Source organism: Callospermophilus lateralis, chromosome 17 (genome assembly GCF_048772815.1).
Source record: "Callospermophilus lateralis isolate mCalLat2 chromosome 17, mCalLat2.hap1, whole genome shotgun sequence".
Lineage (NCBI taxonomy): Eukaryota > Metazoa > Chordata > Mammalia > Rodentia > Sciuridae > Callospermophilus > Callospermophilus lateralis.
Genome location: NC_135321.1, coordinates 67,426,697 through 67,440,743, shown reverse-complemented (window position 1 = coordinate 67,440,743; position 14,047 = coordinate 67,426,697). Strand labels below are relative to the sequence as shown.

At 52.3% G+C, this 14,047-nt stretch overlaps 1 protein-coding gene and 2 pseudogenes across 2 annotated transcripts in view; all 3 read right to left on the bottom strand.

Annotated features, from left to right (window-relative positions):
• Positions 1-6,735, bottom strand: part of LOC143382708 (E3 ubiquitin-protein ligase RNF213-like) — an 83,679-nt pseudogene extending 76,944 nt beyond the window's left edge. The window contains exons 1-6 of the transcript XR_013154548.1: positions 6,730-6,735; positions 5,659-5,753; positions 5,260-5,415; positions 4,749-4,957; positions 2,128-2,411; positions 1,306-1,565 (exon numbers count right to left, since the gene is read on the bottom strand). The product of XR_013154548.1 is annotated as an E3 ubiquitin-protein ligase RNF213-like (transcript). The remainder of the gene's footprint in view (positions 1-1,305; positions 1,566-2,127; positions 2,412-4,748; positions 4,958-5,259; positions 5,416-5,658; positions 5,754-6,729) is intronic.
• Positions 6,736-6,873: 138 nt separating this feature from the next.
• Positions 6,874-14,047, bottom strand: part of LOC143382860 (uncharacterized) — a 72,408-nt gene continuing 65,234 nt past the window's right edge. The window contains exon 3 of the mRNA XM_076837142.2: positions 6,874-7,232. Within this exon, the coding sequence (XP_076693257.1) occupies positions 6,904-7,232 (329 nt within the window). The 3' untranslated portion in view covers positions 6,874-6,903. The remainder of the gene's footprint in view (positions 7,233-14,047) is intronic.
• The window catches only part of LOC143382859 (uncharacterized), a 44,116-nt pseudogene continuing 38,951 nt past the window's right edge, over positions 8,883-14,047 (bottom strand).

Here is a 14,047-nt window from a genome sequence, read left to right as displayed (position 1 = left end):
AATCATTATTCCAAGGTGTGGCACACCTAGACCGAGTCTCAGACCGGGAAACACAAGGAGACAAGAGGGAAAAATGACCTGGCACTGCACTGGGACTGATCCTAGTACACCAAGACATCACAAATCCCAACAGATTCCCACTGGGGTCATATCCACCCATACCACACAGCTGAGGAATTGGGGCCCTCGGTTTCCAGCCAAGAAATTCACACAGGGCCTAGGATTTGAACCAGGTAGTGTGGCGATGATAGACCTAAACACAAAGCAAACTTAAAAAAAAAACAAACTGCGATTGAACCCAGGGACACTCTACCACTAAACTACATCCCCAACCTTTTTTATTTTGAAACATGGCCTCTCTAAGTTGCTGAGACTATCCTTGAACTTGTGATCCTCCTGTCTCAACTTCCTGAGTCTGAGGGATTACAGGCATGTGCCACTGTGCCCAGCTACAAAGCCACTTTTTAAAAGGAACAACACATGGTGTGTGTCCCACAGGTACAGAAATAGATGCTTCTTCCTTCTCTCACACCCATGCACAGCTGTTTGTAGATTTCCTAACCACTGTCACCCTTTCACAGAGGGCACAGCAACTGCCTGGGTCTTTAAAACTTAGGAAACCCACAGGTGCTAAGAGCTCAGAAAAGGCCACCTGATGTTACCCAAGCTCAATCCAAACAGAAGCAGAAGAGACCCTGATCCTCTGACCACAGCAGCTCAGAAGAGGTCTCCTCAACCACATAAAAGGCCATGGCTGACCCAGCAGGGGCAGTATGCTTCCAGAGCTACCAGCACAGGCGGAGCAGCAGGGACAGCATCCCTGTGGGTTCTGCAGCTTTCCTAGGTGACACCTGCAGGCAGGCCTGGGCCCCAGTGCTAAGGCGTGCTGAGTGGGCAGAGGAGGGGCCCCCAGGAACACTCTGTCATGTACTTTATATTACTCATTTATTTTTTCCAGATGGGGTTCCACTAAGTTGCCCAGGCTGGCGGTAAGCTCTTGGGCTCAAGCAACCCTCCTGCCTCAGCCTCCAAGTAGCTGGGATGACAGTGCCGACATGGTTCCTGGCCCTTTGAAGCTTTTTGAAGTCAGGGTATTCAGGAGAACACAGAATTTAACAAAACTAGCAATGACACACATGCCACAAAAGTGACAAGAGCAAGTGGTGACATGACTGTGGTTTTATTTTTCCCCGGTGTGTGCTCAGACTTTCTCTAACAAGCACTTATCTCTATAACCAGATAAAAATCATGATAAATGGCTATGAAACCTCTAACCAAGAAAAAAAAAAGGAACAACTAGGATACCTCTCAGATGTGCCCAGGATGTGGTGGAGTTCACTGTGTAGGACATCTGGAGAGCAGGTGCTGGGGCAGAGGATGGAGCATAGTAAGGTCAAGTCACCTTCTGACAAGCAGAGTTCGGCATTTTCCACCAGGAAAAGGAGGACCAGGCCCATCCTCAGTCTGCTCCTCACAGGCCAGCCTTCAGGCAGGGCATCCCCACTCTTTCCTTCCAGAAACGGTTCAATCTGCTTTTTCAAACACTCCCACAGGTGTTCCTTCACCTGATGCAGGGGAAAGAAGAGGCACAGCCATGGAGTGCATGCCCTGGAGGCTGGAGAACCCTTGGGCAGGGGATCAAGGCCCTGAGGCAGGGGAGTTCTGGGGAGGGCCCCACTTCCCTCGCCTCCCCAACTCCCAGGCACACTGAGGTTCTGGGACAGCAGAAGCACATGATCAGTCCCAAACCCTGCAGTGAGGTGGATCTGGGAGACCCCTGGATGCTCTTGAGAGCTCAATGTCGAACTCAGAGAGAACGCCATCTCTGTCTCCAGCCACAGTGTGGCTGAAGGGGCAATGATGGGCTCCAACCTTTCTTTCAACTCTGCCTACACCTTGAAAGAACTCAAGATCAGTGCTGGGAGTGAGGCTCAGAGGTGCAATCAGGAGGAGGGATGTAGGGGCAAGGGATTCCCAAGAGGTGGAGCAGGAAAAGAAGGGATGGAAAGATCCTCCTGCCCCCTCTGCAGCTGCCCCAGTCAGTCACAGGGTCTCATTACCTGTAGTAGATCAGGGGACCCTGCCCACCCACACCAGAGCTGCTGGTGACCAGGGGAAGCCTGATACCTCTTCCTCTGCGAGGCCCAGGCTGTACCAGGGCTGTGTTTTCCCTTCGTAAATCATAGGCTCTTGGACAACATGATAAAACTGCCGGAACTGGGTGAAGAATTTCTGCAGGTTGACGAGGTTCCAGGTCTGGAGGTTGCTAAAGATGCGGCCCAGCATGATTGCAGCTGCTAATTTCTTCTCCTTCACCAGCTCCTTCTTCATCTTATTAGTGAAGAGGTTCTGAAATTTCTGGAAGGTCCCAGGAGGCTTCATGCAAATTATGTCATCATATTGATGCCAGTCTATGGGTGACAGCAAGAAAAAAGTCACATTTAAGATCTCAAAACCCACCAACCCAAGGTACCACCTAGGAAGACAGAAACACAGGGGAGGAGCAGACACAGTGGCACATGTCTGTAATGCCAGTGCCTTAGGAGTCTCAAGCAGGAGAATCACAAGTTAGAGGTCAGTTTCAGCAACTTAGGGAGGCCCTGTCTAAAAAATAAACAGAATTAGGGGAGCATAGTCAGAGGATAAAAGGAAGGAAGGAAAACAAGAGGACTCTGGAAAACTGAGGTGATCAGAACTCACTCCATCAGCTACCATGGCCATACCTCTAGAGACAGAAATCCTAGAAAACCCACAGTGATGAGCTTAAAACCAAGTCTCTGCTTAGCAATGCAGTTCAGCAAGCCTAGTAAAAGTTTTAAACATGACCATATGCAGGTTAAACATTTATAACAAAAGAAGGGGGCATGGGGTAATTAATGATGGTGGAATGTGGTGATCATTACTATCCAAAGTACATGTATGAAGACACGAATTGGTGTAAATATACTATGTATATAGCCAGAGTTATGAAAAATTGTGCTCTCTATATATGTAATAAGAATTGTAATGCATTCTTCTGTCATAGATAAATTTTTAAAATTACATTAAAAAAATTTATACTAAAACTACATCTCTCACTAGCAACTGAGTCCTGTTCTGATAAATGACTTCAGGGTACATACTGGGAACAGCAACCCCCACCCCAAAGAGGATGGTGCAGATTACCCAGCAGACACAGAGCCACTAGCAGGTGCCCACTACAGGGAAAGGGCTGAATTCAAGTCTGCTCTGAGATCCACCTGCAAGAGACACAATTATAGACCTAGAAAACCCAGTGATGTTAACTGTAAAATAATTAGAAAACAAAAGTGGTTAGCCAAGCACCATGGTGCATGACTGTACTCCAGGCAATTTAGGTGACTAAACCGGGAGGATCAAAATTTGAGGGTAGCCTGGGCAACTTAGCAAAACCTGATTTAAAATTTAAAAATGAATAAAAGAGCTGGGGATCTAGCTCAGGGTAGAGCACTTGCCTAGCATGCATAGGCCCTGGGTTCCATCCCCAGCACTGTCAGAAAAAATAAAAAGAAAAAAGAAAGAAAGAAAAGAAAAAAAAAGTCTGAAAACTTATAAGATGGACAGAGACACAATGATGGGCACAATGATGCCTGCCTGTAATCCTATGGACTCCAGAGGCAGAAGCAGGAAGACTGCAAGTTCGAGGCCAGTCTTAGCAACTTAGGAGGCCCTAAGCTACTTAGGGAGATCCCATCTTAAAATAAAAAATAAAAAGGCCTGGGGATATGGCTCAGTGGTAAAGCACCCTTGGGTTTCAAACCCTGGTACCAAAAAAAGCCCTATGGGTAGAAAGACACACACAAGTAGCAGTGAAATATTAAAACAGATGCTGAGCAGGACTCCTGAGGCCCAAAGCAGGCGCTGTGCACACTGCTATCCCATTGGTTGGCCCTGCCACCTCAGCTCTACCCTGTCCCTGCCAGGTGACAGTTGGCCAGGGTTCATATGCTAATTCAGGCATGGCCTCCTCTGGAGTTTCTCCTGACCCTACTCCAGCCCCTCGCTTTGTGGGACTTGTCAGAGCAGGAACTCCATCTTTGCTTGTGGAATTATCTGATGAAATCCAGTCTCGCCTCAAAGCTGAAGTCCTCAGAATACACTATTGTTATTAAAAATTACGTGCATAGTCAGGTGTCCTGGTGCACCTGTAGCCACTCAAGAAGATGAGGCAGGGGGACCCCTGGAGCCCAGATGCTTGAGGTCAACCCAGAAAACATTTTTTTAAAAAAATCCTAGGCCCCGGGGGGAGCTGAGGACCTGGCTGGGTGCCCAGGCAGGCCAGGACAACCAGTAGCTGCAGAGAGGGTCACAGACAAAGAGCTGCCAGAGGGCCTGAAGAGGTGCAGCGGGTTCTTTCCAAAGATTCAGCAGGTCGAATATGGAAGCCACCCAAGTGCCACCAGCAAAATGTGACAAGGACAAATAACAGAGGCCCACAGGGAGGCTCTCAACACATTGTTCTGCTTCCGGTCACCACCTGGCCGCCTCCAGGAAGGGCTACCAACAACTCCCTGTTCCGTGCTTTGTCCCAGAATCTGCCCGGGACCCAGGACCCACTCTGCCCACAGCCCCAGCCCTTCCTCTGGTTTTGTCCTCTCTCCTTCCCACTTTCTCTCTTGCATAACCACAGCAGGGGCAGCGCACAGCAGAGGACCCATGCAGACCAGGCAGTCTGCTCCGCAGAGCAGCACCCAGGCTAAGACATAGGTGCCACAGGAGAGGCCCTTTACCTCTGGAGCCCAGGAGGGAGGACTTGACACACAGGCAGCGGTTCACGTGCTCGCCCGCCTTCTGAGGCTGCTCGTAGATGTACTCGTACTCCACAGAGCTGCGGCTAAAGCCACGGTGAAGGACGTACTTGTAAGGAATGGCTCTATCCAGACTCTGCCTAGGAATGACAACGCTGCCCTCGATGAGGGATCCGTACTCATGTAAGTCCCTGCAAATCAAAATACACCGGCTAGTGGCCAGTTATCTGGAAGTATTATCTCAGAAGATTTAGGTCTCAAATACCAAGAACACAGACCTAAAGCTATAACGAACACTGACCAAGACAGCATGTCTAGAACAGGGCACGGCTTTGTTTCCAGTTAGGACAGAAAAAAGAGCCATGGCAAAACGATACTAAGAAATGCATGCTGGGAGTATCAAACACACGCTCACCCAGGAAGCAGGGCCACCTCAGGGACTCATTGATCACCTCTAACACACATTGGAGGTGCTGGGGGACCCGGGACTCACGCAATGTAGTACATCTTGCAAGCGTCACTCCACTTGGGCTGTCCGAGCTCTTCTCCTCCCCTGATGAACACCATGTGGAGCTTGGGGTCGAAGGTGACATGCTTGGGGATGATGGCATGGAAGTGCACAGTGATCCCCTCCTCGGGGTTCAGCCAGCTGGAAGAGGGAAGGAAACACTGTGGTCACCAACTGCTCCTGGACAACCTACCTCCACTTTCTCTACTGGTCATTTTCACCCCTGGCTGCTGCCCAGGGGTGAAAGAAGTGGAGAGGAGGGTGTGAGTTCCCAGCCTGGCCAGCCCGCCCCCTCTACAACCTCTGGACTGAACTCATCACAGGGGCCCTCAACACGCACGGATGGCCTCCCTGTGCCCTGGCCCTGGCAGGGTGGCCTGGTACCTCACGGGGACGGCCTTTGCACTGGCTTTCTGATTCTTCTGTTCCTTGTCCTTTGTCACAGCAGCTGTGCAATTTTTGTCACTCCCTCTGGCTTCCTTGGGTCTTTGGGCTCTGAGTTGTTTTCACCTGGTTTTTCTCCACGAGCAGCCAACCCATCCTTGGTCTCACCCTCCTGAAAAGAGCAACCAAGCCCCAGCCTGAAAGGCTGCCCCTCAGCCATGCATCCACAGCAGCCCAGGTGGACTGTCCAGTCCTTCCAGTCCACTCCCATGGCCTCTCAGGACCCTTCCCTAACCTTGCCTGGGCCCTCCTCCCTCTTTCACTCCTGGGCACACTAGTTCCTGCCACTGAGAACAGGCCAGCATAAGACACCCTCGGGCCTTGGCATGCCAATCCTTTCATCTGAATGTGTCCCCAGGGACTCCAAAGCTCACCCCTCACTCCTTCTAGCCTCTGCTCCCCCAGCACCTCCCTGGAAGCCTCACCCAGCCTCCCTGGCTGAGGAGCCACCTTCCCCCGTGGCACCAACCAGCATACTCCTGGGGATCCTCCTGGTACCCCCCACACTCTATTTTTTCCCAGCTCACTTCTTGGTTCCTGGTTTGGCCTCAATTTTCCCCCCTCCAGCAAGTGAGCTCCCTGAAGGAAGGCTTGGTCTCCTTTGCACTGTACCTAGCTCTCCACAAACATGTGCCACATAACCAGATTGAAGATGGGCTGGTGACAGGTTGCAGCAGGGATGGCCAGGAAGGCCAACAGTGTCCCCCAGGCCTACCCTGGTGGGAAACCTGTACCTGGCAGTGTTCCTTGGAAGCAGGGGGACTTGCCGGCGCTCATTTGTTGACTGAACCTTATCTTTCATTTCTTTCCCAACCCTGTTAACTGGATTATCTGGCTCAGCTGTAGCATCAGACTCCCTGAGCCACAGAGACAAATGAAAGGCTGCTCTGTCCCAAGGGCTTAAGATCAGCATTGGCCTTAAACTTGAGTGTGAGGTCAACAGTCCCTTCCTGCCCCCCACCCCCAGGAGCAAGTCCCAGCTGCCCTCCTAGACAGGAAGCATTGTCTCACCCACATGGCACACCAAAGGTGCTAGGGCCCGTCCTGTGCCCCCGCCACCATTCCCCAATACTTACCCCAGAAGCTGGGACCTCCGTGTGCTGCCTGGCCCTCTGTGCTTCTTTCTGAGGCTCAGAGTCCCCTTTGGACTCAGGCAGCGGGAGCCTCTGGGCAGCATCTTCAGCCTTACAGTGGGCTTCGCAGGTAGAGGTGGGCAGCCCAGACACCTTCTGGGAGAGGCCCCTGTCCCCAGAGGGCATGGAGGTGTGGAGATCCATTTCTTCTCTGTGGTCCTGGGGTGCTGGCCTGTTCTGAGACACATCTCCTGTGGCTGCACCCCTGCACTGGCCAGCTGGACCAGCATGCGGAGCTTGGCTTTGGGCCAGGGCTGCGTCCTGGGACCAGGAGTGTGAAGGTGAATTTGGACTCTGGGGAATGGAAGATGATGGAGCCAAGGAACCCTGTTCTGAGGAAGCAGTAGTGTCCTGATTCTTCCTCCTTTTCTTCCTTTTGCTCTAAACAGGAGAAACATACCAATCTTACTTCTTAGGTTTACTACAACCTGTCCCATGTTTCCCCCCCATTTCCCTGCCCCCAATTTTTTTAGTACAGCAAGCTTAGCTCTGCTGAACCACTTACATCTATCATCCCTGCAACTTCTTTATGAGGGATAGAACTTAATTAAGAAACCAAGGGTCGGGGGTGGGGGACCAAGGAGCAAGAGGCCAGGCAGAGAGCCTGGCAGGCAGTGGCTGAGGATGTCACTGCGAGATCACTCTAGGACACTACAACATTCACGGGTTGTCCATGTGACACTCTTCATCGTATGTGTCACAAGCAGGAAAACCAGAATAAAGGAGAGGAGGAGACTGGAGAGTACTGAGGAACAGAGAGCCTCCTGCTCACCCAGAATGAAAGCCGACATCCAGCACATGATATCTAGCCTTGGGAACCAGGAACACTGCCTGTGAGTAGCAGGCTGCTGGAACCCTGGCCCCAAGGGCTGTGATGCTCTAGAGGAAGTGCTGATGGGCCACTGAAGGCAACTGGTTCATAAATCTCAAGCCCTGGCTGTATGTGACGAGGCCCTGCCACCCAGAACAGCTGGGAGTGGACCTGTACTTGCCCCAGGGTCCCCGCTCCTGGGGTTAAGACATCAGGAAAAGGGAAGAACTTGAGTACGTCTGTGTCTGCAATGTGCGGCCTCCTTCTGCGTCAGTCTGCAGCTTCCCCAAGAATCCTAGCTGACCTTCCTGCAGAACTGTCCAGATGCCCACAACAGCCCCCCAGGCACACAGAGGGCTCCTAGCCTGACTGGGAGTCAGCGTCCACTGTGTGAAATAGAAAGACAGAGCTTAAGAGATTTTTTCTCTTCCTGGTACTGAGGATGAGACCCAGGGTCTCACATGAGAAAGGAGATTTAAGAAACTTTTTCATCTCCCAAGGGCAACCAAATCATCCGAGATGTTGTGAACATGTGCAGTGACTCAGCAGTCTGGGTGGCCCCGGTCCTCACTTTCACAGGCTCCCTGGAGGCCCATGCTGCCAGCCCAGGCGCAGTCGTGAGCATGAGATAGTGTAGCAACTGGTGATCCCCTCTATGACCCCTCAGGGTGCCCTGGGAGCCTCTGAGACTGACTAGACAGATCTGGGGTCCCTAACCTTAATGGTCTCCAACAGCATCCTGATGGTTCCAAGAAGATGCTGACCAGCACAGGCTTGGGGAGGGACACACCCCCTCAGCCCTTCCCAGAGTCCCTGAAATGTCAGTGCTTAACCCAAGTGGTGCTGCCTCCACACGGAGCCACTGAGTGACCTGGGCCTCTGTGAGGCACAAGGACCACGAGGGCATAAGGGCACAACAGGGTCCTGTCCTATGATGCTGGCAGCGTGATGGAGGCAGGTTAAGATGCATTATGCAACATGCCAAGGACAAATCCAGCCAGGAGAGCACGGTGGGAGGTCATAGGCCACCCTGACTCAGAGGCTTCCTGGAGAAGGTGGCAGCACAGGCTGAGTCTGGAAGATGCAGAAGCTCTAACCCAGCCTGATCTCCGTGGCAAGGACTTATAGGTCTTTGTGCACAAAGACGAGCCCTTCCTCCCTAGGCCTCCTGCTCACCTAGAATAGAAGCCAATGTCCAGCACAGGAAGACCCCCTGAAGCTTAGGCCTGCTCACCACCCTCACCCAGTGCAAGCAGCAGATCTGGAGGTGAGTAGGGCCTGGACACAGGCAGTGACTGCAGCAGCACCTGGGGGCAGCACTGAGTGCAGAACAACTGGACCAGGGTATCTCTGGGTGGGACACAGCAGGACACAGGCACACAGGAGCCAGAAGCCAGGGTGAGTGAGGACAGGTGGGCTTGGGAAAGTCACTCCGCCTCCTCAGCAAACACCTGCTATAGGCCTCTGCCTTAGGACAGGTGGAACATCAAGGCTGAGGTGACAGAGCAGGCCATGAGCAGGAGGCCAAGGTCTATACAGAAGTGTAGAGAGGCCAAGTCCCAGGGCGTGGTCCACACAAGGACTGGAGAGACTTCAACATCAACAAGGGGGTGCAGCATCAGAGATAGTGACAGGCCAGCAACACAGACAGCGAAGGTGAGCCCTCATGAAAGCAGGCAGTGGGACATGAATGTCAAGGGCAGGTGGGCAGTGAAGCTGCCTATGGAGGCCCAAGGGAAAGAAGCTGACAGGTGGGTGCTTTGTGTTCCCCAATCCCCCAGGGCCAGCTGGCTCATCCCTGTAGCAGGTAAGGGCTGTCAGGAGCCAGAGGTGGGCTTCAATGAGGACAATGAGGCCTCGTCCCTGGCAGCTGCTTGGCACATCCTTCCAGCAACATGGCTCCCAGAGCTTTGCTGTGGGAGGGCCTCTTGGCAGGGACATCCACCTGATGCACCTTTCCAGATCAGCTTCCTTGTTTGTGCAGACAATATGACAAGTAGTGTTTAGGGATAGGCTTCCACTAACAGGAGCCATGGCTTTAAGAAGCAATGGGAGCCAGGGGTGGTGGCACACACCAATAATCCCAGTGACACAGGAGGCAGAGGCAGGAGGATTGCCACTTCAAGGCCAACTTTAACAACTTGATGAGGCCCTCAGCAACTTAGTGAGGACCTGTCTCAAAATAAAATGCAGGGCTGGGTTTATAGCTCAGTGGTGGAACGCTTGCCTCATATGAATGAGGCACTGAGTTCGATCCTCAGTACCACATATATAAATAAAATAAAGGTATTGTGTTCATCTACAACTAAATATATATATATGAATGAAACATAAAAAGGGCTGGGGATGTGGCTTAGAGGTAAAAGCATCTCTGGCTTCAATCTCTGCTATAAATAAATAAATAAATAAATATTTTTTAAAAACAATAAGAGGATCTAGCCACTATGTGAAGATGGGCCAGCTGGCAAGGGGGTTGGTCAGGGAGCCAAGGGACAGGGTGCTGCACCAACCTTCTTGCAGATGCCATGGTCGCTGTGCTGCGCTGAGCCCTGGAGAGCATCCCACTGCCCTAGACCTGCAGCTGCCTCCAGCCCACAGACTGCGGCACAGTCAATCCAGCCTCGCCAAACACCACGCTGGCCAGGTGACCCTGGTGGCTGACATCAGGTGCCTGAGTTTCCCCATCTGTTACATGGGACAGATGTCCCTACATCACAGGGTCACCATGAGGATGACCCAGAGGGACAAAGCATCTCAAGAGCCGTGGAAAGCTGTCTGGCTTAGCAGGGGACTGGGGCTGTGTCAATATGCACAGAGGCACTTTAGGGCCACCTGCTGACAGTGCCAGGCACAGGGTGGGTTTGGGACCCATGTGGTCAGTGCCCCACCTCCTCCCTTTCCCTGGGAAAGGTCCCTGCACCTCCCTGTTCTCACCCTGCACCCTGCAAAGCGAGTGGAATCAGCTCTGCTCCAGCCCCGGGGTCAGCCCTGTGGGCTCCTTCAACTACTGATTTCCACCTCACGGCCACAGCAGGTTGAGGGCCAGGCTGGAGAGCCAGTCAGAGCCAAGGTTTGAGGGGAAAGCTTTCCCTTTGTTCTGAAGGAGCATCCTTTGTCCCCTGGATGAAGCAGTGGGGCAGGGAGCTGTGGACATCATTATGTGACCAAGGGGCAGGATGGTCTGGAGTACTAGAGACACTGGCCAGAAAGGTAAAGAGACAGTGCAGGCAGGCAGAGCCGCACCTGGACTTCACAGCTACCATCCAGTTGCCTAGATTGAGCCTCATCTACAGCCTCAGGATTTATTGGTCATATGAGCAATAAATTTCAGTTAACCAGTTTGAGTTGCATTTTTGGTAATTTGCAACCAAAAGATTTCTAATGGTTCAAATAATCAAACCTCAGATTAGGTTGTTTTCTCCTTACAGAAACAAAAACAAAGTCCAGATAACCAATGTCCCAACTGTCAGATAAAATGGATGCCAGCCTTTTGTGGATACTTGCAGGTCACTGCATGGCACAGAGGACCCCACTGTGGCCTGTCCTGACCCTCCAGGCCCATCAGAGCACACATTCTGTCTTGATCTTAAAATAACTGCCAGCTGCCCTCTAGGAGGGGAGTGGTCACAAGGAGACACTCAGCAGAGGCCCTTAAGAGGGCAGGCATGCTGGGGTGCGGCTTGCAGGTGCCCCAAGGAGGGCCTGGCTGTACCCTTCATGACACAGCAGCGTGGAGACCACAGGAATTGCAGGGGTGGCCCAGGGAAGACCCTTGGAAGGACCCCAAACAGTTCCTGGAAGACAACTGCCAGGTCAGGGGTGATGGCAAGTGACAGCACCCCTGTGCACCCAGACTCCTTTGGCCATACCTGGGCAGCAGTAGGTTGCTGATTTCCAATACAAGTATAATCTGAATCGCTAATGGAAAGAACTGCAGTGGCTGAAACTGTCTTTGAAGGGTGCTTCGGAAGGAAGGTCCATACCGGGCCTCTAAACTCACCAGGGCCCTGCCCAACCCATGTGCAGCAGCTGCTCATTTAATTCATGTGAAACGGTGTGTGACCATGGTACTCAGAAACAGCCACAGCTCTTTGGGAGTCACAGCATCCCCCTGCAGGGGTGAAGCAGCCCTGCTTTCCTCATGTGCACAGCACCTTCATAACACAAGCGAGCTTCTCTTCACATGTTATAGTGAACCTGGAACACACCCAACTGGAGTTGAACACACCTGAACCACTGTTCAGGATCTGGACCCCAAGGAGCAGACACCAAGCTTCTGCCACACCACTGGTATTTCAAGCACAGCCTGCTGATGGGCACAGGCCCAGCTTGGACAGCACCTGCCTTGTGAGAAGAGCCCTGGTGTGGCCAGTGGATGTAAAAGGACGGACTTTCACAAGAAATAACAGCTGGAAGTCAGGGTGGGCAGGCAGGATGTGCAGCACAGAACAAAAAGATGGCACCCCCAAAATGACCTGCCACAAAGACCAAAACCTGAGTGGGTGCAGACGCCTCACAAATGGCTTAGCTCCCAGCTCTGCCCTCTCAGTGGAGGTATGAGGGTGACTGGCTGGCTGGGCTGGCAGGAGGCTCTGCAGTCAGAAACACAGACTACCTGCTCATTGTCTGTTGTGAAGGTGTCCAAGACCTTGCACAGAGCAGCCCCCTCCATTCTCCTCTTGCTGGGAAGGCACTGGGAAGCTGCCTGCTCACCAGGTATGTCCTCTATGGCATCTACAGAAGGTCCTGAGGCCACTCCCTGTAGGGACATGACTCCTTCAGACAGCACAGAGTCACCCACAAACCCTGGAACCCCGCCTCATTCAGGCCCATTCAGTTAAACCTCATGGAGCAGGGAAACCAGAAATCCAGAGCCCAAGATATCTGAGGCCAACAGGCAGGAAGGTGCAGGTGGGCAAGGCAGAAGTGTCCCCCAGGTGGGCAAATCAGGCCCTGGTCCCCTGGGGCCTCCACCTGAACACCTGGGTCTGTATTTTCAACAAATGCAGCTGCAGAGGCACCAAAAGGAGCAGGTCAGTCCAGGCACCCAAGGCTCAGCCAGGCACAGCCTCCGAGCCTCCAGAGGCCAGGTGTGCCTCCACCAGGCAGCCTCAGGCAGCGTCTGTCAAATCACGCCAGCAAAGTCTGAGGAAGGAAAGCCACTGTGGGCTTAGGGCCACTTGGAGCCTCCCACCCCACCAGCTCAGACCTCTGCTGGGTCTCTTCTCTCACTGCCAGAAGCACAAATGTGTGAGCCTCTGGAAGGACACAGAGCCAGCAAGCAGGAACTCATAAGCCAGCATCCAGTGGCCACTGAAGAAAGGGTCAGGAGGAGGCTGGCCACCTCCCCCATGGCCCTGTGGACCACAGGTAGAAGGACACGATCAGCTCTGCTGGGGAAGGCTGATGAAAGGCTTGTGGCTCCATCCTGGATTCTGAGGTTCAGGCCACCCCCCAGGCCCCACCCACCCTCTGGGAATTTCAAGTCTGAGCTCAGAGACCTTCTCTCAACAGTGACACCAGCTCAGGTGAAGCATGATGCAGGCTAACTGTGGGACTGGGAAGCCACTGCCCAGAGACACTTGTGGTGCTCACCTGTGCATTTTACTCCCAGTTTCTTTCAGGTGTGGCTTCTGCACCTTTAGGCATGTGTTTTAAATAAATCTCCTGTGACAATACCACACACAGTGTGAAAATCATATAAAAATGGACATTTTGGGGTAGTTCTGCTGGTGTTTTGAGGTATTGGGGCTGGAAACCAGGGACTCACACATACTGGAAAATGCTCCACACGGAGCCACACCCCTGCCCCAAACAAACATTTGAAAGTTAACAACTCAGAGGCCTTTAGGCCACTTACAATGTCATCAGTCATCACCTATACTAGGCTCCCACTTCGTCACCCCAAAAACAACCCTGTCTCTACCTCACAGTCACCCCCAACTCTGAGCTACTGATCTCTCTCTCTGGATGAGCTTGTTCTAACATTTCCTATAACAGACATTGCACAGTGTGTGCCTTGTACCTCAGGTTCCTTCTCTTAGCACTGTGTGTCTGAAGTGCACCCTCGTTCCAGTTTGGACATGTACACTTCCTTCTTTATAGTGGCTGACTGATATTCCAAGGAGTGTACACAGCCTAAGTAGTTCATTGTTCATCCATTGAGGAACATCTGGGTTGCTGTGCCGCTGGAGTGCCATGGCTCTGCTGCTCTGATGTATAGATAGGCATTTGTTCAAACACCCGTTCTCATTTCTCTTGGATACATACTTAATGGAACTGCTGGGTCATATGGCCATTCTGAATTTAACTTTCTGATAAGCTGCCACATTGCTTTCCACAGTGGCTGTAGGACTTCACATTCTCTCCAGCATGACACCACAGT